Source organism: Oculina patagonica, chromosome 3 (assembly GCF_052425735.1).
Source record: "Oculina patagonica isolate OP01 chromosome 3, crgOcupat, whole genome shotgun sequence".
Classification (NCBI taxonomy): Eukaryota; Metazoa; Cnidaria; class Anthozoa; order Scleractinia; family Oculinidae; genus Oculina; species Oculina patagonica.
In genome coordinates this window covers 29,602,461-29,628,665 of record NC_135760.1, presented here as the reverse complement: position 1 = coordinate 29,628,665, position 26,205 = coordinate 29,602,461, and the positions used below count along the sequence as shown (strand labels likewise).

At 39.2% G+C, this 26,205-nt stretch overlaps 1 protein-coding gene and 1 pseudogene across 2 annotated transcripts; one reads left to right on the top strand and one right to left on the bottom strand.

Moving 5' to 3' along the window:
- Positions 1-405: 405 nt before the first annotated feature.
- Positions 406-10,798, bottom strand: LOC144647450 (uncharacterized). The gene is made up of 8 exons (XM_078507257.1): positions 10,622-10,798; positions 8,638-8,856; positions 6,094-6,191; positions 5,535-5,599; positions 4,218-4,332; positions 3,833-3,894; positions 2,673-2,800; positions 406-1,298 (listed from the first exon to the last, which is right to left on the bottom strand). The coding sequence occupies exons 1-8, from the start codon at positions 10,790-10,792 to the stop codon at positions 1,023-1,025; spliced, it is 1,134 nt and encodes a 377-aa protein (XP_078363383.1). The 5' UTR covers positions 10,793-10,798; the 3' UTR covers positions 406-1,022.
- Positions 10,799-20,260: 9,462 nt separating this feature from the next.
- LOC144647446 (uncharacterized) lies at positions 20,261-26,136 on the top strand (annotated as a pseudogene). Its single transcript, XR_013569592.1, has 3 exons — positions 20,261-21,517; positions 23,280-23,640; positions 24,854-26,136. The product of XR_013569592.1 is annotated as an uncharacterized LOC144647446 (transcript).
- Positions 26,137-26,205: the final 69 nt, after the last annotated feature.

The following is a 26,205-nucleotide window of genomic DNA, read 5'->3' as shown; positions in this document are numbered from 1 at the left end:
AAGGTGACACGACTTGATTTTGATTCCTGGTACTTGCATTTCCTCCTTCATCCTCGTACCCAGGGTCTTCGTTCTTTCAAGGCTGCGCGGAAGGAATGAAGACTCGAGGTACGAGAATGTTCCTCCTTCGCAAGATCTTAATAGCATTTTGCAAGTTTCACGTCACGACCTGGACAAGACAGTAGTTTAGACCTTCGTTCATTTTTTGCTTAATTTGCCTGGATACCATAATAAAATTGATTAAATTTGTACATTGTGGTGGTGCATTTTGCTTACTGAGATCTCGTTGTTACTTGAAGCGTTGCAAACCATTTGAGTTCATTTGTCTATTCTCCTTACTGATTGCCTTACATTTGCCTTCTTGTTAGTTAGGAGAATTAAGCGATACGTCAAAACCAACACTCGTTAACTGAAGATGTTTTTAATTCTCCTCACTTTCCGCTTGACTATTTTGTTTTCGAGAAGTTATAATCAGATCCTTCATGTCGTGCGGTCGTTTACAACTCGCACCGTTCAAAGAATGACATTTAACTTGCTACGTCGTAATATCATTCAATAAGTTTTATTGTAGCGTAACTCTCTGCATTCTTTCGGCAAGTCAATCTTCCTTCGTCGGGGGGGAATTTCGTGTCGAGCTTTTAAAAACGATGCTTGCCTTGGTTTTCTGTCTAAACAGGATGAAAGCAACACCTCAGTGTGTACCCTAATTTTGGATTAAACTAATTTGCTTGAGCAGTTCTGATGATCCATCAAGCAAACAGTGTCTGTCTTTATTGTCGAAAAAATAGCATGAAATCTAAGAGTTTTCAAAGAAAGACAGCTACTTTATATACGTCATGTTTCTAGGCAAGATCTGGCCAACCGCGGGCTTATTCACTTCCAAGAAGTAAGGGGATCTTGAACTAAAGATTAAGTTCTAGTTGTTAAATCCATTTCGGTGGAAACCAGACACTTGTATAGCATCTTTTCCTTCCTTTGTCATCTTAAAGCAAATCCATCAGCTGATCGTAGGAATGACATCTTCAATCAAGTTGCTTGAACAGCCGATAAAGATATGTAATTGCCACTATTGACAGCTGTACAATCCGCCAAACTTTGATGCCTGTTAACACCGGAAACAAGTCCACACTAGAAGCTCTGCTGCCAAGATCGTGAACATTGTACGTTGTTGTGGAGTCGATAGTACGAACTACCACTTGTGTGTACACGAAAATTATGATCAATCGAATGTAAAGAGGTCGGAGAATCTCTCTATTTGGTTTTGGTTCCAATATATACACTGTACACCGTTCCTCATCCTTAAGACAGCAAGATAAATAAAGTAATTAGTAGACATCAGTATCAGAAGAAAACTGGAAACTGAAATCTCTCTTTTCTCTTGAAATAAGCTGAGCTCAGAAAGTAAACCGATAACTTTCAAAAACAACAACAACAATCTTGGCTAATCTTGGTTGTTTTGACTGAAGACACAAGAGTAAGTTTGGGAGACCTTTATAGTTCAATTATATTTGTATTTCCTTTTTCACTACAGTAAATACCCGCATATAAGAACCTAGAATTTCGAGGTCAGGCTGAACAGGTTCTTAAATTTTAGGGTGTTTTTCACAATTCAGGCTGATAAGGTTCTTATCGTCTATGTTGCACTGCAGCTTTATAGAAAACAGATTTCTAGTGAAATTCCAAAAGAAAACATATACACAATAACTTTCTGTCAAAAGTTTCTCACACAATAAAAATTATTAAAATCCAGAATTTTTACCATTAAAATTAGAGTGATTCTTTTGTATAAGAACCTATTTTTCTTTGCCAGGCTGAACAGTTTCTTATATTTTGGGGTATTTTAATGCCAAATTTCAGCCTGTAGGATCTTAAATCACTAGGTTTTTATATGCGGGTTTTTACCGTATTCTCTTTACCCCCACCCTCACAGTGTCGTCAAGTTCTCTCACACTGTAATAAAATTAAGGCGACAATTGTTAAGGCGAGTACAACTACTTTAAACATGCAAAACATTACACAAAATGAATAGCTATCTAATCGGAGCACACGCAATATACCCCCACCCCCCTTATTATTTTTATAAATCATGGAGCTTGTTATACTTAACTTTTTTATAGCGGGGTTGCACCATAGAAGTAAGGCATTCGAGACTAAAGTTTTTATGAGTCAAATGAGTCAATGAGTCAAATCTTAAATTAGAGTTAAAAATGTGAAAATAGTGCTACCCTTACCAACAAATTAAAGCTAACCGCAAGCAAACCAGAGTGGAACTAATCGCAAGCAAACCAGAGTAGAACTAACCGCAAGCAATGTGAAGTGCTTGTAAGCTTACTTGTATAAAGGTAAACTATGGTTCAATAGATAATATCCTACTTTGTGTAAAATCAGCTTGACTCATTGACTCATGACTCATAGACTCATTTGACTCATAAAACAGGGGACCTCGTCTATTCCTGCCCAAACGCAAGTCGAGAACTTGGCCGCCCAACGCAAGTCAACGCAAGTTGATCGCACGTCATTTGTTTAGATTTTGGTTACATTTTGACCGCTTGAAATTGAGTCATTACGCAAGTTCTACTTGCGCCTCCGTTCGACCAGACTTTGAGTTGTATTGGGAAAGAGAACATAAGTTCTTTATGGGCCGGAACACAATCATAAACCATTCTGCTTACCTCCTGGGAATAGAACATTTGTGTCAAAATTACAAATCCAGCAACACTTGCAACTCTCACTAAACCAAACAGAAGACATGTAGGCGAAACAAAAATGGAAATTATTCTCTGGACACGGCTCAGGTGTTCTGCAAAAAATAATAACAACTAAAATAAAACGTTAGTTTGCCATAAGGGTTTTTTAAAGCAAACAAGGTCGACGATCACAACGAAGACGTCGCCAAACAAACGCTTTCGAACAGAACTATGTCTCTGCCCCTGCGTTACACATGCTGGTCAATTTTTCCACGTCTCTATTTGGAATTAATAGAATTCTACAAGTATACTAATTCAAATGCAACAAACTGATTGGTTGAGCTACTCGTATGTTATCAGCTGTTAGTATACAAGTTCGCGCGAGTTCAGAATGTGTGAAGATTAATCATATTATTTTATAATGCAGAAATAATTGGAAATCGTTCAATTGGACGCACTTTAGAGAAAGTTCTACTAAAACAATTAGATTATTCGCTCTCAATTTCTGAGGTGATGGTTGATTAAGCCTGCGGCCTCATCAACTATTCTTGAATCCTTTATTTCTCCTCTGGGAGAATAGGGCCTTGTTGTCCACTGGAGTTAGGCAATTCGTCGTGCTTGATCCAGTGTAGACTGTCCTCAACGAATCTCTGGTTTCTGTAATCAGTAATTTTTTATGGTGCAGGGTGATTAGCCCTGCGACCAACTCCAAAAGGAGAGGTTGGTTTGTTGTAGGGGTTTTCCTTCCCCTTGGCAGCTGCCTTCTGGGCTGACAGGTGCTACCACCTGGGTTTTAGTTTGGAGTTTTCCATCTCCTAGTTGGGCCGCCTTCCACAGCTGTTGAGCCCCACCTGCCCTTTTCGCCTCGCCAGCCTAGTTGTGAGCCAGCTACCCTGACGTAGTTCAGCCGGTGGGTCGACACCGTTGCCCGGGGTGTGGCCGTTGCAGTGCATGCAACTTCGAGGAGCCATACTGATACGTCAGAGCTGGATGCTGCATGTGGACCAGTGCAGTTTAGCCACCCTGAGGGTGCGACCGCCTCCCTGCAAAGGTACTATCACTCACAAACAACCCATACACCCCCTCATCAACTATTACATCAAAGAAATTGAATTGTTAAATGTTTTACAGCACAGCGTACATACCCATGCTAACTGTTGCCATTGACAAAAACACACTAAGGAATGAGTGGTTATCGTTGAACGATCTGTTTGGAAAAAACAATGCAAAATAATTAATTCTTGGAACTACATTAACAGGATGGAAGGATGGGCAAGTGTATCAAGGGAGAGGGGAAAATAAAGCTGGTCTGCGTGAGTGCCCGGTTGAGGCTTCATGTTTCTTCCTACCCTATAGGATTTATCCTTTTTTGGCTTTGGAACAAAATTTTCAGTTTTTTAAAAGACCTAAATCTTTACTTATGACAAACTTTCAAATGTGGAACAGACTTAGGTTCATTGTTATTGAACTTCCATATTACTAGTTAAGAGCATCATGGATTTTTGCAAAAATGCCACCTATGAAGCTTACTGTAGCCATTGTGATGGTGCATCCAGAGAATTTTCTTCCATTAATCTTTCTTGTTTCATTGCCCACACAATAAACATCATCACAAGGCTAATAACAGCTGCATCAGATATGATACCTGTAGAGAAATAAAGAAACAGTAGAAAATTAACAGCTCATCCAAGGCTCAATTTGCATCAGCACTGCAAAAACGATGTGTTGTACATTTTTGCAGTGCTGACTTGATTTGAGCCAGGCAGGACTGTTCATTTAGCCATTTCATGCTTGATTTCAGACTGATAGAGATTTATTTTCTACTGAGCAAATTTTCAAGTGCAGTAAAATAACATACAAATAACAGGGGTTTCTTTGAGGGCCAGCCACTGGGCAAATTAACCAACTGTAAACACGACTTTGTCTGGCTGTTCTAACATCTGACTGACTTCAGTTCACCAAAGAGGGTAGGGTCTTAATGATAGGTTCAAAATCCTGATACCCACAGCACCTGCTCAAACCTTAATAAATCCCATGATAACAAGGCATCAATTTAGTTGCTGAACTACAGTGCCTTCCCTTTGCGCCCTTCCACAGACCTTAGTAGGTTTTAGCAAGTTTCAAGGACTTACAATGTTGGGAAAGTTGTTTTACCTTTTTAATGGGGTCTTCTAGCTAAGGTATGAAGAGGGGGAATTTCTAGGATCAAAAGGTTGGTGCAAAATTGAAGAATTTGTGACACTTTTTATTTTGAATGTAAGGCCATGTTGTGGCCCGGCATCCTAAATCTGATGTGATCACATGTCTATGTGTCCCATCAAACCCAAATGTACTTATGTACATAATTTTCCCATCAACCTCCTTTGACTACAACTGTGGCATAACTGCTTCTTGTCGAGGTTTTCTTCAGTGTTTAAATGCTATTCTAACAAATTTGTCGTAAACACCCCATGGAGGACAGTTTTGCAATCTGTGTAACATGATACATGTACTTGTTTTGTTTGTACAGTTGTAAGTGATTGACACGTGAACCAAGTGATAAGTGGCATGTACAATAGACTTTGATCAGTCCATTTTTGAAGTGAGACATGTGACATCAAGAAATTGATGAAATTGTGTATATAGGGACGGATATAGGAATAAACAAATCAATTCAATTACAAGTCGCAGTTTATGACAGTAACAACAAGTTAAGATAAAATATTGGAACAGGCTAGTCACTAGAACATACATGTAATGAGTCATAATTATCAAACTAGTAAGTTCATGTTGTTGTTTTTTAAAACACTCCAGTAACATTGCAGTGGCTTTAATGTAATGTTTTTCCAATCAAATGTTTACAGTTACCTTCCTCCTTATAAATACAAATAAATAACAGCAAAACTGATAGAGTTACTGCAAATCCTGCAACACTGAAATAAAGTGTTCCAAATTAATAAAGAGTAGCAAACAATGGCATGGCATTAGCAATGTGGCAACAAAATTGTTTACCTTTTAGACAGCTTTCTGATGGGTGTTAATTATTGATTTGACTAACTAATATCTACAGTGTAAGTACTGCCAGCACAGGAGGTAAAAAATGATACTGCAATATGCTACTAGTGGTAAATCTGACATTGGCTATGTTAATTCTAGTCTACATTGCTGAGAATTTGATTTGTTAATATTCAACCAAAATTTTATTAGAAAGTCGTCAAGGCTACCATGCACATTGCATACATTCACACAGTTAGTTGGTAAATTGGTGGGTAAGTCATGGGTTGGTCGGGTTGGGTCAATGGGTCAGTGTCTTCCTTTGATTTTCCAACTCTGAGATGGAGACAGTAGTAATGGTATAAAAATACCTCAAACAGTCGAGATATCAACCAGGACTGACCTAGTATGATAAATCTCTTAAGGCACTCACCAAGTTTCCATATGTGTTGTGTGAATATCTACAAACAGACGGTAACTGAGGAATGTTGATATAAGGTATGAAACTCCTGAGATTGCTAAGATGCAAGACTGAAAGAAAAAAAATCACACATGTGAACTATGGATAAATAGTTTGCAATAAAGTGTGTTTGCATAATCACAAGGGTCATTGGTTCCAATAAGCAAATTTTTTTCTGACATGTATTGTTATTTTGAAAGATGTGTAAAATGTATGTATTTATGTAGAATGGTTTTCTTTCAATACATTAACTTGTAAATATAAAAAAAGAAAGGAAAAATGAATTTCCACTAAAGCAATTCTCTCATACAGATCCAGGCAAGCTTGAATAAGCAATGGAATTTTTGCTCTTCTTGTATGCTTTATCTATGCCACCAAGTTTAGTCAGACCATCCCACTTTCATGGACATAGCTAAGAAAAAATTAGCCAATTCATTAACAAGCCCAGCCAGCTTTTTTGGCCTTAGCAAATTCAAAATTACTTAAGTCTTTGCTTTCTTGTGAGATTTCAGCCAGTGATAAACTTTCTTTCAACTAGTTAAATAAGCCGGCATCCGGCTCATAGCTTTATCGCAGGCTGGCACTTTAAGCTTTTCACAAGAGCTGATATATTCAAAATACCTTATTCAGTAATTTGTGAATAAGGTTTGGCACATGAGAAGAATGCTGTGTGAAATCAGCCGCTCAGCTCCAGTGCTGCATTATATGACAGACCCTGTAGAATTTAGTGTTGTTTGCAGAAAAAAAAAGAACTAAACTAATTCAAACAACACCGTTCTGTCATACTACGATTTTCAGTTGAGTGAGACGCGAACAAAGTTTGGTGACGAGGTTTCAACATAACAACGGCATTGTTTTCAAGGGCAAACTTCTCTGTTACCATTGGTAACAAATTTGCGTTTGTAACTGTCTTGCTCGACAATCTCGATGCTTAAATAAATACAATACAAATATCGTTAGCAACACTTTATTATCATGCTTTCAAATAAAAAAAATATATGATTACACAGAGACAACGATAAAAGAAACAAATTAGAAAATATATTATGCCTTAGCTGTTTTATATCGACGGTAACAGATCTGTGTTGAGAGTTGACATTATGTTCAACCACAGGCGGACCACCCTATGTGTTCGTGGTTAATAATTGTTGACATAAGGTCATGTTGAAATCAATGGCGCATATAGAAGATATATAGAGAAACATTACGTCGGCTTCGATTTACTACAAAATATAAAGTTTACTCTAAATGATTCAATAAAAGTTAAGATGAAATGTTGAATGAGTCTTGTGTCGTGTTGTTTTGCCGCCCCGAGCCCTTTAAGCCGTTATTTTTGCGAGATCATTTAGCGACCGGTAGAAGAGAGAGAGAAGAGAGAACAAGGCAGGCAGCTTTACCGCCGGCGGTCGCGACCTTGTCTAATTCAAGCTGGAACTGACGCTAAACCATCAAAATTCTCACCTTGAAAACACCGGCATCCGATCGACTAGATATTTCTCTGTCCTTGTGCCGAATTAGAGCTCCACACTTCCAATATTTTTCGAGAAAAGCGACCCCGAAGTCTCAAAAGTAGCTTTCTCCATATGATCAGTGCAAAATTCTGCATCAAAGGAATTTGAAACATGCAAATAACAAAAGAAAATTTGACACATCTGTCAAACATCAAACGAACGCCCTTTGATGTTTGCGTTGCATTTGATGTTTGGTTCATCGAAGCCGACGTAATGTTTCTCTATATATCTTATATATGCGCCATTGATTTCAACATGACCTTATGTCAACAATTATTAACCACTAACACATAGGGTGGTCCGCCTGTGGTTCAACATGCGTCACTTTACCTTCATCGTTAGAGTTACTGTTCAACTGAAATTTAATCGTTTTCCAACTCCAGGGATTTTCTAGCATTAAGAATTCCTTCAGCTTAAAATAATATATCTTTCTCAAGTGCAAAATGAATAATTCGTGAACTGAAATGAAGAACATTTGGCGCTTCGTAAAGCTGACAAAAGCTAACACCATTTCGAATCGAAATTTCAAAAAATTAGCCAATCAAAAAATTGCTCAATTAAAACTGACGCCATCTTGGATCGAAATTAGCCAATCAAAAAATTGCCCTGTTTCCCAAGGTCCTCCTTGTATAAAAGAACAATGGCGGTCAGTACCTGTAAGGACAGTTACCAATGGAAACAGAGAAGTTTGCCGTTGACAACAATGCCGTTGTTATGTTGAAACCTCGTCACCAAACTTTGTTTGCGTCTCACTCAACTGGAAATCGTAGTAAATAGTTTTTCAATTAGGTTCAGCACAGGAGTGGAGAAGGGTTTTTGGACCAGGCCTTACATCCTCTCATTTTTTGTTGACATAAATGGGACTCACAATTGATCTCAGGAGCTTTATAGCCCATAAATAATTTAAAGAGGATTTACACTGTTATCATAAGGTTCCATGGGTTCACAAAAATTTTCTGAGATCTCTTTCAACTGCTAAATTGTAAAGAGAGGTAAATTAAATTACCTTAACCACAACTGGCTGTTCATCAATCTGGTTCACAAAAGATTGGCTTAAGAACATCACAACCAAAACAACCTCCACCGCTTCAATAATCAAAAATGCAGATTCTGAAACGTGAAGAAGCTTCTGATAACACCAGACCAGTAAGGATGGAGTTGTATTGAATGGAAGAAGAAGAAGGGCTGCAAACAACAGCAACTGCAGCATAGGCAGCACAGATTTCTGCATGGGCATGAACCAAACACAGGAAAATAAGTCAGTTGGTAATGATCAGTCTGATGCTTAAGGCCTGGCAAAATGAGGAAACTTGTTTCCATCATTGTTTCCTCGTCTTGCCATGGTTCAATGCTGTGAGGAAACATGGAATGTTTCTGCCATAAAGCAGAAGCAAATTTGGCATTTTGGAAACAAAAATTGACACTGGAAACAACGATTCCTTTGTGGCAAAACTGGGAAACATTGGGAAAACATGTGTGTTGTGAGTGTTTCTGGAAACATGCTTCCTTGTTTTGCCAGGCTTTAATATTTTATTCAACCAAGCTCACAAAGCAGTACTGGGAGCAGGCCTAAAAATAACGGCCCCTCAACAGACAATGTCCGGTCAAGATGACAATATGTTCGGACAAAGTTTAGGTTTGCCGGTTGTTTTGACTGGTCACATACATGGCTTTTGAAAAGATAACTGATTTTCAGAGAAAATAAATAACATTAGCATATATTTATTTTTTAGATACAAATTTATTTTTTAAGCGTTAACTTAACGACTTTTCGATTGACTTGTTGCTATCACATCTTACAAGGGCATTAAGAAGCAATCTATTCAAGAAATTGCAGCCAAACCAGTGAAGCAATAGTGGGTCTTTTTATGCCACGCAAACAAAGGCGAACTAACAAACAGCAGAAATGAATGGTAGTTTAAAATTGCTATTTTCAATATTTTGGCCGGTCAGAAACGACAGGTGACTGAGCTAAAATCAGTTTGGCCAGTCAATGACCGAAAACTATTTTGCGCCCCTATCATTCCCAAGATGTTGACAATACAGTTGAGCACAGCAAGGTCCATATGGAAATGACCAAGGGCTTATATTCTCCCCATTTGTACAGTCCCAAGCAAGCTTGAAAATGGTTAATAGTGGGTTTAATTCTTAATTTTAAAATTGAAAAAGAGCTGTAGAATCTTTTCCCAGTCCAACATTTTAGTTTAGGGAATATTGGACCGACAATAAAGCATTTCTGAATTGCTGAGTTAAGTAATTGTTGTCTTGGTTGGGTAAAACAGGGAAACTAAAAGCTTCTCAGTCAGTGACATAGGTACTACATCCATAGAGAATGATACAAACCCCCAATATTGTTATATTCCTCATCATTTATGCCAGTACTGAGTAACTTGTGCTGATCAAATTTGCACTCCCCTTTGGTGCACACCAGCAAAAATTGTCACAGCAACTTTGTTTCCCATTGTTTAACTTTATGCATCAATAAGCGGCTTCCCCCGAGGTGCCACCCCTGGGAACCCAGGGAAATTTGTCCAAATGCTGATTCACCCCAAACCCAACTCCAACAAATTCGCCTGGGTATAAGGCAGAGAAATTCTGACAAATCCCTTCTCCCTGGGTGTAAAGATAAAGACCAATGTTCCATCAGAAAAACGCATACATATATGAATTCCACACATAAAAATGGAGGACACAGGGTTTTCAATTGCTGTGAGTCTTTGGGATGCACATAAAATTCAAGGAATTGGGTACTACCCAGGACTGGACTTCTCAAACTACAAAAGGACCCTCAAGTTTAGGTGGCTGGAGGTCCCATCGTCCCCTCATTTTGTAAAACCTAGTGGGTACTAATAATAGCCCAGTTGTTCAAAGGTGGCTAACGCTATCCACCAGATAAATTGCCATCCAGTGTATAAGTGTCACACAAAACATACTTCGCTACCCACCGGACAGTGATTTATTCAGTGGATAGCGTTACAATATTTACTTACCAAAACGCTTGGAACTGCAGAAAGTAGGCAAGAATGTACACAGAGAAGCAAAGAAAATCTTACTGCGGCTTCAGAGCCATAAAATGAAAAGTACAAAGGCAACGACAAGGCTCCTGTTATCATCAGAATTACGTTGCTTGCTGCAACACAAGAAATACAACCTATCGCCATTTTGGATTTCCCGCCAGACTGCGCGGCATTCTAAGAGCCTTCGCTTCTACTGGTCAGAGAGCAACTTAGGCTAAAGCAAAGACGTCGTGTAGCCGTCGTGTATAAAACATGCCTGATCAAGCGCAAACGCACTGAAATTACGTGGCTGAACTAAAAATAAAACACCAACAAGAAGCTACTTAGTAGCTCGAAACCGGGTGGTTAATGTTTAACCACTCTTTTAGCTAACAAGAAAGCCTAAGGCTTTTAGACGTATACCCAGTAGCGTTTTATTTCCTTTTGTTGCTGTTCAACAAGAAGTGCGTTATGTTGAAGCGTGACATGCGATATACGATACTCGGCCATCAGTATTAAAGGTCAAAGGCACTTTGATCGCTTTTGAAGACTTTGAAGGTAGAGATATCAGAGTTGTTTTCGTTCTTCTTTTAAAACGCATAATATATAACTTGACTCTTTCAATTATATGTCGTTCTGGTCATTTCTAACTGAGCAGCAATTCTATTTTGCTCTGTGGTCTAAGCGATGATTTGTTGTTGAGTTAAACACACGGAAAACGCGTATAACGCACGTAATTTTAATCCCTCAAGTGGCAAGTAATTTAAAACATTTCCTCCGTCCCATTCTCCTTCCTCCACTGAGGCAATTTCAAGTGGGTGATGAAAGATGACCTGTTTTAAGCCAATCAACATGCGTGACCTTCAATGCCCTACCGACAAAAAAACTAAAAAAAAAAAAAACCGAAGGTAGATTATGAACCGGGGGGCACCAGACCCCCACCCGGTTAATTAGATACAAATTTTGTTTTTGTTTTTCATAGTAGAAGACCTTTTATAAACGACCGTAAACTAGGAGTTTCAATGCGATTGTTGGCCTTAGAGTCCTTAGACTTAGAGCTGGAAGAAAATACTAACAGTACAATTGTTGAAACATCCAGGGTTAATAGCTCAGGGTTATAAGCTAAGTGTTATAGCTCAAACATCACGCAATTTGGAGGAAATTTATGATTGTGAAAAAAAATTTAGGAATCGTTCATAAACCTTAGCTTATCAAAAAATAGCTTCGTGACAGCAGGAAAAGAAAACGGAAAGAATACTACTTGTGGAAAAACGCTTGCATTGCCTACTATCCACTGAGAATTTCCGGAAACTATCAGATATTGTTTTTCTCAAAAAAGTCACAGACTCTCCTTTGTTGTCTTTTGGTTGTTATTTTGTTGTCATTTAGTTGTGATAAGACACTGATAAGAAGGTTTCCAGCCTCACGTGAAAACTATTTACCAAATAAAATGTTTCGGTTCCCATCGCGTCAAGCAGTTCGTGGAGGGGATGTGTACTATTAGTAGTTATTTATCCCATAATAGCCTATCTTTGGTTCTAATTACTTTAGTTATGGGTGTATATTTAACAATTATTCCACGAGCGCGCGTTGGATAAGAGATAGTAGATAGCAGGGCGCTCTGGCTAAGCCTACCAGAAATGCACGCAAAAAAATAGGCTGTCGAATTTTCGACTTGCTTTAACGGCTGTCGTCTGTCATTTGCAGACTTTCACTCCGGTTAGCCTGAATAACACTTCGGTTAGCATGTTTACGGTTTATAGCTGTCAATGATGGTAATGGTAACACGATATATACTCTTGGTTTGCAGTCCTTGTGTCAACTCACGAATAAACTTGCGTATTAACTTAGTGTAAGAGAGGTCAAGAGAGTAACCGCAGATCTGTAATTGTTTCTCTTTTTTGTTGTCTTCAACTTCTTCTGACGTTCGCTGACTTCTAACTACTGACTAATGCGCTGAAAGGCTGCAAATTACAGTCGGTCATCGGACAATTTTCCGGTAAATATGAAGTTTTGACAGGCGGAAGCTAAGCCTGGTCGGTCTCTCTCACCGGGCATCTTTCCTTCAAATGAAAAAAAATTCTTGAAGTTTGTGGCGAAATATGAAACAAGTTTAGTTTATTATGATTCCACAATACTACGCAAAATGTTTTGTTATCAGATTCGTTTTATTCCGTTCTGGGAATAATTTTATCACGCGCAATGCGTCGTCTCAAATGTCACGTTGAATTGTCCAATTTTCTAATTTAGCGGAAGTAACACATAACACATTATTCGTGGTGACAACACGCAAGCATATTCCCGGGCTTATAACATTCAAAATGAACTTACAAAAATTTCCAGGTCACAGAGTCTAACAATTTTACGAGTTACAAAATTCTTGGTTTTCACGTGACGTCATCAAAATTGGAAAATCCAGAATTTTTCTTCTTTTTTTTTTCCTTCTTTTAAAAAAGTCACCAATGAGCCTGAGGCTCGTTTAAAAGTGAATCGCGAGTTTCATGACTTTTTACCCTTCACTGGCCATTAGACGTCCTCAACATATATCTTACTGAATGTTTTCAGCTCGTTAGCATCCGCCGTCTTTAAGATATAACATTTTGAATTTCGGAGTTTTGCGCCACACGACATCAGAATGGCCGCCTGAAGACTGTCACGTATACTTAAAAAAAAATGCTTCATCCTGTGTTTTTTATCGATCTGAACAATTGAGGTTTTACAAGAAGTGTTTATGTAAGTGATTACCTATTCACGAAGGTGAACTGATCGACCGCTTTTTATAGAAGAAGTGAATGCCAGATGTTTTCATTCATTTCCGGCGGCCATCTTGGTGCCCCTTCACACGGACTCCAGCATGGAATTTCCATACTGTTCTCTCTAAAATTTCGTGAAACATTTTAACGAATAACTCGAGTACGGAATACCGTACAGACCTGAGACTTTGACACGTAGACTATCTAGTAATTTTCTACAACCTGTAATATTCTTAATTTTTTGACTCAAAAGATTTGGATTTATTTCTTGTAGCGCGTGACAGTATCGTTACTTGCGTGACAGTGAAAACCAGCAATATGGCACATTCAAAGATTCGAGAAAACAACTTTTTATTCTTATTCAACGAACCACTTTTTGGATCAAATAAACTGACAGTTTGTTACTGAAACGAATTGCCTTGTATTGCATGACAAATTTTACGCCTTTGTTTATTACTCCTTGTAAGATGTATACGATTTCTACTTGTTTTCACGACGTTCAGTCGCTCAATAAGATAAGAAACTCTTCGTCTTGGATGATACGCCTGTTATCAATGCTTTCCATGTCATTTTCGGTATCATTTCAATTTCAGGTACACGTTTCAGCTATTTCCATGAGCAACAGATGTTTCTTGTGATCACAGTGCGACGGCTATTTTTATCCTTTGTGGCTCCTTTGCGAGTGTTCCGGCAATCCTTTGCGAGCATTAGGGCAATCCTTTGCGAGCCGCTTTGATTAAAATCGAGATTTTTTCACGTACCGTTCACTGAATGCACACGTTTAACCTACCTTCGCGGGGATAGCCTGTTCCAGGCGTTCGGTTAGTTGGGAAGCGCGAAAAACGGCGAGCGAAAAAAAAAAATAAGGGGAAGAGGCGGGTTTCTTGCGCCGCTTCCCAACTAACCGAACGCCTGGAACAGGCTATCGCGGGGACTTCTAAGGTGCCTCCTCAGCTTCCGCGGTGTGCTATTCTCACTGGGAGCCCTCAAGCGCAAACGCCCCTAATTCCTTTGGGATATCTCTTGTTTACTACTGTGCATAATTTTGGCTAGTTCGGTATCAGGCCTGTTTTATCATGTTTTTCCCTCTCTTCGTTTAAACGGAAGCCAGACATCAGATCGTCGCTTGGTGCTGCTCGGCCGCCATCGCTGCGCCCTGTTTTACTTCTTGTCGGCATGTCGTTCGCCTTTGCTTTACGTTAGTTCTCGTTTATTCCTTTAGTGGCATGGTTCCCCGGGCGTGTTCTTTGCGGTGATGCAGTCAGAAAACGCGAATTGCTTTGGAGTCGGTTGCGAGTCGTTTTGGCTTTCGTGTCCGTGTAGTCATTTTACCTTTGCGTCGGTGTTGGACTTCTACTTGCACCTATTTACATCCGTGGTCGTCCGTCTGTGTTACTACGCGTCTGTGTACCGGTTTTATCTTCGCGTCTGTGCTACAAGGTTAGTTTACAAGTTTTAGTTTTCCGCCTGTGTGTCAAGTTTAGTTTTCTTGTTCGTGTACACATTTAGTCTTCGCGTCTGTGTGACAAGTTTAGTTTTCCGTCTGTGTGGCAAGTCTGTGACAAATTTAATTTTTCCAGTTCAAGTTCAGTTTTCCGTCTGTGTGACAAATTTAGTTTTCCAGTCTGTGTGACACATTTAGTTTTCGCGTCTGTGTGACAAGCTTAGCTTTCCGTCTGTGTGACAAGTCTGTGTGACAAAATTAGTTTTTCCAGTCTGTGTGACACATTTAGTTTTCGCGTCTGTGTGACAAGTTTAGTTTTCCGTCTGTGTGACAAGTCTGTGTGACAAATTTAGTTTTCCAGTCTGTGGGACACATTTAGTTTTCGCGTCTGTGTGACAAGCTTAGTTTTCCGTCTGTGTGACAAGTCTGTGTGACAAAATTAGTTTTTCCAGTCTGTGTGACAAGTCTGTGTGACAAATTTAGTTTTCCAGTCTGTGTGACACATTTAGTTTTCGCGTCTGTGTGGCAAGTTTTATTTAGCTTTCCGTCTGTGTGACAAGTCTGTGACAAAGTTAGTTTTCTTGTCTGTGTGACACATTTAGTTTTCGCGTCTATGTGACAAGTTTTAGTTTTCCGTCGGTGTGACAGATTTTAGTTTTCCGTCTGTTTGACAAGTTTAGTTTTCGCGTCTGTGTGACAAGTCTGTGTGACAAGTTTAAGACAAGTTTGTGTGACAAATTTAGTTTTCACGTCTGTGTGACAAATTTGGTTTTCCAGTCTGTGTGGCACATTTAGTTTTCGCGTCTGTGTGACGATACAAGTTTAGTTTTGGCGTCTGTGTGGCGCATTTGGTTTTGGCGTTTGTGTTACAGCTTAGTTTTTCGTTCGTGTTACGAATTCTTATTTTTCCTAGCTTTTGGACGAAGTTGACCGCTGGTATGCCTTGATGGGGTCTTCTTATACCCTTATTGCTCTGTCCCTGGACGGGGTATTTCGAGGCTGTTTCGCGGTTGACTTTTCCCCGTTTTCAGCTGTAACTTTGCATAGTTTTTTTTGCCGTTTTCTTCCATCTTCCCTTGTGAGCCTAGCCCTGGTAGAGACCAACTCGTTATGTTTTTATGCTAGTTTAGGAACTGCCTTATACTTTAAACTTTTGGAAAGGGGAAAAGTCACGCGTCGCAGGCCTCTTTCGAACCCCTCTTTTCGTGTCTGTGTGACGAGTTTAGTTTTCGCCTCTGTGGGGCAAGTATTAGTTTCCCCGTCGGCTGTGTGGCAATTTACATTTCTCGCGTCTGTGTGACGAGCTGCAGCTTTTACGTCTGTGTGACAAGTTTTAGTTTTTCGCCTCTTGCTTACAAGCTTTAGTTTCCCCGTCTGTGTGAGAAGTTTTAGTTTCTCGTCTGTGTTACAAATATAGGTTTCCTGTTTTATTTTTCACGTCTGTGTGACAAGTTTTAGTTTCTCGCATCTGTGTGACAAGTTAGTTTCCCTGGCGACAAGTTTAGTTTCCGCGCCTGTGCGTCAAGTTTTTGTTTTCGCGTCTATGTGGCGCATTTGGTTTTGTCGTTTGTGCTTCATCTAAGTTTTTCATTCGTGTTACGAGTTCTTTTTTTTTTCTAGCTTGTGGGTCGAAGTTGACCGCTGGTATGCCTCGGAGGGGTCTTCTCTAGCCTGCGTAGCTGGCGGTATTTTTGGGTTATAAAGCGCGTACAAGCAAGCGGCGTTGTCGCGGCTTCGCCGCTCGCTTGTACGCGCTTTATAACCCCAAAATACCGCCAGCTACGCAGGCTAGGTCTTCTCATACCCTTAATTACTCTGTCCCTGGACGGGGTATTTCGAGGCTGCTTCGCGGTTGGCTTTTCCCCGTTTCAGCTGTATCTTGGCTCAGTTATTTGTCGTTTTCTTCCATTGTGGGCCTAGCCCTGGTAGAGGCCAAATCATTATGCTTTTACGCCAGTTTAGGAGCCACTTTATATTTTAAATTTTGGAAAGGGGAAAAGGCACGCGTCGCAGGCCTCTTTCTTACCCCTCTTATCGTGTCTGTGTGACGAGTTTAGTTTTTGCGTCCGTGTGGCAAGTTTTAGTTTTCTCGTCTGTGTGGCAATTTTTCTTTTTGCGTCTGTGTGACGAGCTGTAGCTTTTACGTCTGTGTGACAAGTTTTAGTTTTCGCCTCTTGTTGACAAGTTTTAGTCTCCCTGTCTGTATGACAACTTCTCGCATTTGTGTGACAGATTTGGTTTTTTCACGTCCATGTTACAAGTTTTTCTGTGTCCTCAGTTTCTGTATTTGTGTGACAGGTTTCAGTTTTCGCGTGTCTGTCTTTCAAGTTTTATTTAGCATCTCTGGGCTTAATTTTTTGCTTATCTTTTTCCCGTTATACTGGAATTGTTTTTAATTGTAAGCAAAAAATTCGTTTTTTCCGTTTTGGGGAGAGTTGCATGTTTTCTGTACGTGTTTGCTAGGTTTGGGCTATACGTCTGCCATTTTGCTTCCGAGAAGTAGCCGCCGTAGGGCTCGCCTCTTCCCATATCTTATCCCTACCTGGGGCGTTTGGGAGTGGGGGCTCCCAGTGGGAATTTATTACGATGGCTTTCCTTTGTGTTTTAGCTCCCGCTCCTTTCCGCCTCCGGGCTCGCCTCTTCCCATATCTTATCCCTACCTGGGGCGTTTGGGAGTGGGGGCTCCCAGTGGGAATTTATTACTGTTCTAGCTGAAAACTTGGACACAAAATCGCATTATTTGCAGCTTTTAAGAGCTTGTAACATCACAGTCAACGGTCATCTCTCATCTTTATTATTTACTACAAGGATAATCTTGATTCAATTCCATCATCCCCTAATATCCTTGAAACATTTTAGAGGAATCGATGTTTAAAATATAGCGAATTAAAGCTTTACAAGATAGCACCCCGTCAAGAAATTTGGCTAATGAATTTATTAACGAGCAAGGGTCCTGCGCGACCTTAAGTTCGCGCAAGACCCTTGAAATCATTACGTATGTATTTTTTTAAAGAGTATGCACGAACTGCGACGAGCAAAGCCGACAGCAAACGAAATATTCATGAGAATATAGTTCATTGTATAAGTAATTACACGTTATTGTTCTCAGCTTTGCGCCCGTGCGCTGGACCATAGCGAATTATCATAATTAGATTCATAGCTTCCAATATATCGCACGTTGCTGTAAACTGATTGACTCGGAAGGTCTTCGGAAGCCTCAAAACCTGCAATTTTGTGTCCAAGTTTTCGCTGCCGATATAGAATTGCAGGAGTTGATTCGCGAGGAACTGGTGTATTCTGTTGTGTTATGACAGAAGTGAATTTTGAAATTTCCTTTTCAAAAATAATATAGCACGATTCAAAGTTTAGATTTCACACTTTTACTCTCTTAGAAGCAAATACAGTCGAACCCTGCTATTTCGAACTCGGTAAATTCGAAGTCTCCGTTATTTCGAACTTAGATCGAATTCCCTTGGATTTTAAATATTCGCTTCTAAATCAAGGTCATTTTTCTATCTTTGTTCGATGCTAATCAGTAGTGATCATTATATCCTTGATTTCGCATTTCTAGATAAATCGAGAAAAAACTTGCTACTTTCTTAGAAAATTTGAAATGTTAATGAGCAAATTGATATAAAAATTGTCGGTGTTCGATGTGAATGAAATATTTGACAGCGACTCGAAAATGCCTATTTTTTCTAATTGTTGAGACGTTGCGGCGAGCCCGAAAGGGCAAAATATTTAATGGCTCCTAACGCGGCCAGAAAATCATTTTGAATCAAACCAAATCTGTTTTAGTTCTAGTCTCGGTAAAGTCTTTCAGTTGACAGAGTTTCGGGCAAAATTATTTTTTGACGCGAATTTGAGTGGGTGTTTTCAAAAAGACAGCCTCTTAAGTCCCGTATTAAGAGTGTCTCTTTTATTATACAATGAAGTATAATATATCATATCGTCCACATTACCTTGTACCTATATCAAATTTACTTTGGAACTTGAAGAAAACCAAGAGATCCCATTCTTAGATGTCCCAATCAAACGCCATCAAAATACCTTCTCTATAACAGTACCTCGTCTTTACACCAAGTGGAGTTCTTTCACACCACGAAAGTACAAAAATTAATAAAGTCGTTTATAAAGTCTTCTTAGGGTTTAGACTTTGGGGTGGATCTAGGGCTTTCCACAAGTTGCTCGAGATTTCCCAAAAAGTTGCCCGTAATTTCTCAAAAAGTTGCTCAAAAGTTGCTCCAAAAATCCAAAAAAGTTGCTTCTGATAATAAAAGTTGCTCCAAAGTTGCTCCAAAAAATCCAAAACGCTGCTTCTAATCAAGAGAATTTCTCAGTTTTATGCAATTTCTCAGCAAAAGAAGTATCTAAATAACATATTAAGGGAAAAATTTTTTAAATAACAAGGATTTCTTTAACTGAGAAAAATCGTGAAGATATCAATGACGTCATGTTTGCTGACGAGATTTGTAATGTTTTAATGCAAAATGAGCCGAAAGTTGAAATGTCTTCAGATGTTCCCCGAAAGTCTTCGGCAAACTTCGTAAATCTTCGGAAACGTTCGTATTGCCTTTGAACAACACTCGGATAATCTTCGGAGATCTTCGGTCTACAAATTGCTCAAAATGCAACAAGTTGCTCGAGAGGAAAAAAGTTGCTCGAAGGTGAAAAAGTTGCTCGAATCATGAAAAGTTGCCAAAAAGTTGCCGAGCAACTTGTGGAAAGCCCTATCCTCCCCCGTATAAAACTTTGTGTCCCCCCCCCCCCCGTCCAACTGGAGAATTTATTTTCCAAGGGGCAAGGAGGGCCTGATCGCAAATAAACTTCAGCACTATTAATTTCTAACTGTAGTTAGTAGAAACTCAGCTGTGTTCTATTGGAAATCCGCGAATCTGATTGGTTCTCCCACTATTTTCTATTTTAACAATAGAGTGTTTCTGTCGAGGAACTATCGGCTGATAGTTGCCCCGCGAAAATTTGATGTTCTTAAAATAAATATTAGCCCGAGAAGCGAAGCTTCGAGGGCAAATATGCTAGTTTTAAGAACATCAAATTTCCAAGGGGCAACTGTCTTTATTGTTCGCCACTAAATTTTCTTCCGCGCGCACATACAAAAACAAGCATCGTGAATTATTTTTACTTTTGAGGATAAAAAACTCAATTGAAAGCCGAAATTTAACAAACGAAACAAAACCAGAGGAGAAACCCACTAAATGCAGTGAATTTGGTTTGGTTTTTTTGTCTGCAGGCAGCTTGTTTACAAAAAACAGTCACGGGCGGGCACTATCGATCCGGGCATTTTTCACGGGAGGGCACTATGGGCTGATAGTGCCCTCCGGCTCGCGGGCACTATCGCGTCACGTGTTCAATTTAAACCAATCAGAATCGGAGAAAATTTAGTGGTGAACTATAATCGCCGATAGAAAACAGTCGCGCGCGCGAGTAGCTTTAAATTTTCTTAATTTTTGTCTTCAAAGTGCACAATATTGTAGGGTTTGGACTACAATCCTTTAGAGTTTCTACTAAAACAATTAGACTACTCGCCCTCGTTTTCTATGAGCAATAGTCAACTCGGCTGCGCCTCGTTGACTATTTGCTCATAGAAAACTCGGGCTCGTAGTCTAATTGTTAAGTAACGTTTTCCTCTTGCAGAATTTCAAATTTCATTCAGAAGTCAAACGACAAGAGGATCAAACCACAGTTCAGAGTTATTGCATTGTGCAGCAAAAAAATCCCGCGCATGATGAATACGTCAAGTCGTATGAAGTTTCTTTGGCTCCTCGCCTTTCTAGCTGTCATCCTGTTCATCTTAGCAGCTATGTTATATACCAACGACATTACGCTTTTCAAACGTCAAGTGATGTATAAAGATTCACCTAAGCTGGTCACTGATTTAAGACGTTTAGCAGTGGAACTTTCCGAGACACAACGCAGTTTAATACTATCCTCAGCCCATTATCACCGCGTTGGAAATCATATTGAATTTTTACATTACATAATAAGAGCTTTAGATGGAAAAGCAGTAATGCAGAATAAAAGTTCTCTTGCAAGTAATTCGTCCTGCTCTACACCAAAGAAGCAAGTGGTTTGTCCAGAGACGTTTGTGGGAAAGGATTTATACTACGGTTTTCCTTTGTACAGAAAAGGTTTTGAGCGAGTAAATTGCACAGAATTTGTTCCCATTAATCAACTGGTGACGATTCTTGTTCATTTACCGGATGAGTTGTTATCCAAAGAACAATATCAAATTTTTGAAGGCATTGAGAAGTATTACCCCAATATTCATGTAATATTGGCATCGACAGGCGTAACAAAACTAACGTTAAATTTAAAGAACGTCGTCTTCAAAGACCTGGCACATGGAGAAACATGGTCCAAGTTACTGGATGTGGTGACCACGCCCTATGTACTCTTTGCCCTGGATATTACGCACTTTACTCATGACGTAAATCTTGAGCGCCTCGTGCGCGTGCTTAGTCTGAATCAGGACACAATTATTGCTGGGGGGAGCCACAGAAATCTCCGGGGGGAGTGGGACAAAGGCTGTCTTCAGTTAATGTTCAGAAACTGGACTGCATATTTCAGGGGCGGGTATTACCGCTCGTTTGCTGATTGTATCGTGTGTGATGTGCTTTCCGGTCCGTTTATGGCCAAAACCAAAGAGCTCAAGCAAGTTGGAATTGACGAAAAGTAAGTGTAAATTGTGGTATTTCCCAATTTGTGTTTCCATAGCTCTATCAATCGCTCTCTGCTCCATCAAGTTAAATTTTATTTTTAAAATCGCACACAAACATACGTTGAGTTCTTCACACTCTCTGTACTATCTGAGCATCAGAGTATTAGGGACCTCAAGCAATCATGATGGCGACTAATAGCCTGCATCATATGTAAGCACGGAATTTATTCTCCCAGTATGGCCCCGAGCTAGTGAAAGGTAATAAGGATTTTATAAATGGCTACCTTTGCTGCATTGTTACCTTCGTTTTACCCGGTTAAATTTTTGAGTCGCACTTTTTGGCGGGAAAAGTTTCATCAATTTATTTGATTTTTTGCATCCTACATAAAAAAATGTTCGAATTTAAGGTGGCTCGTAATGGTTTATATATTCCCATCTTTGGCATTCTATCACAGCTATACTAATAATGTTGAGGTTAAGCTTTTAGTACAACTTTGTAAAGGTTTTACCAATGAACAAATTTAAGCCACGTGACACCAAAAATTGTTGCATAGCAACGACCAAAGTAAACAAAGATAAGATACCTTATTTTTTGACCTTTTGAGGCTAAAATCTTTAAAACTAGACGGTGAAAGTTTTAGTTTTTCATATATTTTTGTCTAATGGATAAAACAATCTAACAATTTTTAAAAAAATTCTGTAGGTTGGGTTCAGCGCCACCTTAAATTTATGAAAAAGAACGTAGCTCCGAATCCTGCCTAAAATATTTAATTTTACCTTGCAAGCGTAGTAAAATTTTGCTTCTTTTTGCGCTGTCTGTGTTTACTGTAGGTTTCTGATTACTCGCATTCTTTTTGAAAAGGCTTTGGGCAACATAATACCTTCAAATGACCGATAGTCTGGCTTAACTGTCCCGCTATTTGTGCGTCAGTTGATATGAATGCATAAGCGTAGCATTTTAAGATAAAAATTGACCAGCATTTTTGCAGGGAGTTGCATGGTCAGGATTTGTCGTGAAACTTTCATATACTGTACAATACTTAAAAGCTGTAAGGCTTATTTGCTAAAGTTTTGGAGAAATCTGTGGTCGGATTTAAAAGTTATAGACATTTTTTTGTAAACACTTGATTTTGAAAATATGCTCAAATCTCAAAAGATTTTATTCCGAATGAAAAACGAATGCCATTTTCCGTAAATTCGAACATTTTTCATTCAGGGCGCAAAAAGGGCGATTCCAAAATGCAGCCATCACGTAAATTAGGTTCGGGCCACCTTAATGACTCGCCCCAAGGAAAACAGTGAGTTTTGTTTCCCTCGGAACATTGATGGTCGAGGGGAAACAAAACTCGCTGTTTTCCTTGGGGCGAGTCATTAAGTTTTTTGTTATACTCTCCACCTGAAAATATACGTTCTGTTGTCTTTATTGTTGAAAACTAAATTTTCCCTCGATTGAAAAAGACATTAATTTATTCAATGAAATTGTCCACACTGTACGATACTTTCAGCTTTCGAATTTGCATTGAGCTATATCCTTCTTTGAGTCGAATGAATTTTTTGCTTGTACAGATATTTTTTTACATTTCAACTGATGATTCTCGAGAAGGAACAAAACAACAAATAAAAACTTGGCCAATCAAATCAACCGTTTTAAGCTCTCTTATAACAAAGAGATTTAAAAAGGTTGGTTTGGCTGGCTATTCAAATCATATCCCTTTGTTAAAATCTAGCTAATCAAAATCATATTGACGAAATAATACTTCGTATTTTGTTCCCTAGGCTCCCTTTTGGTGTCTTCCAGGACTTGTTCTAGCGTTTAAAACTCAACCGTCCGAAAAAGTTGTTGTCAGTTGTCCAGACGTCATGTTCAACACTTACGAGCGGGAAATCCCGGACCACAAATACGCCGCCCTGGCTAAAAAGTGGGACGTGAAAAAATGGGTCGATTCTAATGACAGAGTCCGCTGGTATGGTTGCAGGCGCGGTTACAATCACACAAGCAAAAGCCATTGTAGCAGAAACACAGGTCTGGCTGTCCCTCCATGTGATTTGGAGAACCTTGCAGATATGATCAAGTTCGTCACGAAAACATGCGAAGAAACTGGGGTGTATTGCGAGATAAAAGACGGAACATTAGTAGGTAATTTTTTTTATTGGATTAACATGAAGCGACAAGCTTTTCTTTTCTACTTACAACGTAGAAAGTCACCGTATCAAGTTGTTTTGTTGTTGAGCCGGAAAGCGGTGAGCGGGAAGCGGGGAGGGAAGCAGGCATTGACGGGGGAGTTCACAGAAAATACCTACCCGAACAGGGGCTTTTGACTATTTAGCAGTCTTTTCTAAGAAAAGTATACTGAACTTTAATGACACTTTTGACCAGTCTCAGAAAAGTCTTAGAAAAATTCAAATGCCGACTCCCTTCTCGTTTCTGACGCAAGTAAATAGTTCTGAGTCAAGAGGGATGTTAAGGAGGCTCGATGTAGTTTTTTTAGCCGAAGGGTGCTTGTTTTGAAAACTAAAATTATCTGGGAAGCCATTGTTCGATTTTTACCAAAATACACCATAATGATCAAATATGACCAAATTTTAATTTTTTACCCGTCACTTAATCACAAAGGTTACCATAGCAACCATTGACGTTTTCTTTTGTTCTCAAACAAGCTTGATTTTCTCGAAATCTAGATTGACTCTTGGTATTCATTTTTTGATATGTTCAAGTATAGTAGATTGACTACCTGTACACAAAATTTTAGAAAATTCTGAAAGAGCGTTTTTGAGTAAATCAAGAATAAAGTTTTTGTTATTTCTTATAATTTCCTACAATTGGCAGTCGATATATTTTAACAAATTAAAGCAAAAACTCTTTCGCCTTTAGTTAATGGTTTTAGATGGTGTAAGTATTTATATTTCAGTAAGAGTAAATGCGCTCAAATAATACAAAACAATTTAAAAGCGCCTATTTTATATTAAAACAGGGTTTTTCTGAAAATGTCATTCTTCATTTACTTGAAAACGCTCTTACAAATTTTTCTAAAATTTCGTCAACAGTTAGTCAATCTACTAAACTTAAACATATCAAAAAATAAACACCAAGAGTCAATCTAGATTTCGAGAAAATCAAGCTTGTTTGAGAACAAAAGAAAACGTCAATCGTTGCTATGGTAACCCTTGTGGCTAAGTGATGGGTAAAAAATTAAAATTTGGTCATATTTGATCATTATGGTGTATTTTGGCAAAAATCGAGCATTGGCTTCCTAGATAATTTTTATTTTCAAAACAACCACCCATCGGCTAAAGAAACTACATCGAGCCTCCTTAATACAAGCTTATTATGCTGAATTTACTCTTTTTAGGCGCCGTCAAATTCAATAAAGTCTTGCCATGGGAAGACGACGCTGATATCCACATTTTATCACACAACTTCACGGCCTATGAACAGCTGCTCCGTCCTAAACTTCTAGCAGCTAACTTTACCGTCGAAGAAAACTGGAAACCATTTTGCTGCAAGCAAGGGCGGCCGTATAACGGTTCGTTTTCGGTAAAAAGAGATGGCTGGAGAATAGACATGTATGGTGCATACATGATGGATTCCGAGTTACTTGTAGCAAGCGGTCAGCAACCAACACGAGTGCAGATTGCTGGCCAATGGGTGATAGCAGCACGTAATCCGGGACTTTATGCACGCAATCATTATGGGTCTAATTTGTACCGCCATGCAGAGCACTGGAGGGCCGCAGGTCTTGGGACACCATGGGCCTTTTACAAGCCAGGCTCCTTCTCTAAGTGTCCCATGCCAGGTCACTCGGCGTGTCTTGACCAGTTTCCCGCAGATGGTATTGAACCTGTAGTCTATCCCCTTAATAATTAAAACCATTACGCAAGATTCATTATAGTAGTCCTTAAGAAAGAGGAGAGGCTGAGCAAACCACGACAACGGCAACGTCGCCAAACACAAGACCAAAAGCTGAGCTAACGCGTTAAAAATCTTTAAACAGTCCTTTGCCTTTCTCTGCAAAGAGAACATGAACTAACTACACAGCGATTTTATATATTTAATTTGTTTTTGCAAATTTAACACTGTCTTACATATTTAGCTTTTGGGTTGCTTTACCTACGATAGACAAACAGATTCAATTTAGAATAACCCGAGCTTCGTCGCCAAACAAAATAAATTTTCAATCGACGTTGTTCTCGGCGACTGATTCGTCAACAAATCAAATCGCTGTTGCAGTAATTTCTTTTCCTGAATAAAACACAGTAGTAGATCACAAATGATTTTTTTTTCCAATAAGCGGGGTCTAACTGGTTAGAACCCGCTAATTTGAACTCGGTAAGGTTATTTTAAATTCCCCGTTATTTTGAGCTAAAACCTATTTCCCTTGGATTTGCCCTTCAGTCATTTACTATATGCTATTTCGAATTCCCACTAGTTCGAACAATTTTTTTGTTTTCCCTGACGGTTCGAAAAAGCTTCTGCGGTCATGTCATAAATGATTACTTGTTACCTTTTTGAAACTTTTACAACATCAAGTGCAATCTGCTAGCGAAAGTTAGGGGTGGTTCATGGTAGTACTGCGGCATCTTTCTTTGACAGCAAAGAGTTTAAGGAAGACATTCGCGGGGAATGAGTTTGTTACCCAACCCCTCAGGTGTAACAACTCCCTTGGACTGTTGCCTGCTTATTGCCGTACAATTTATTTATTAA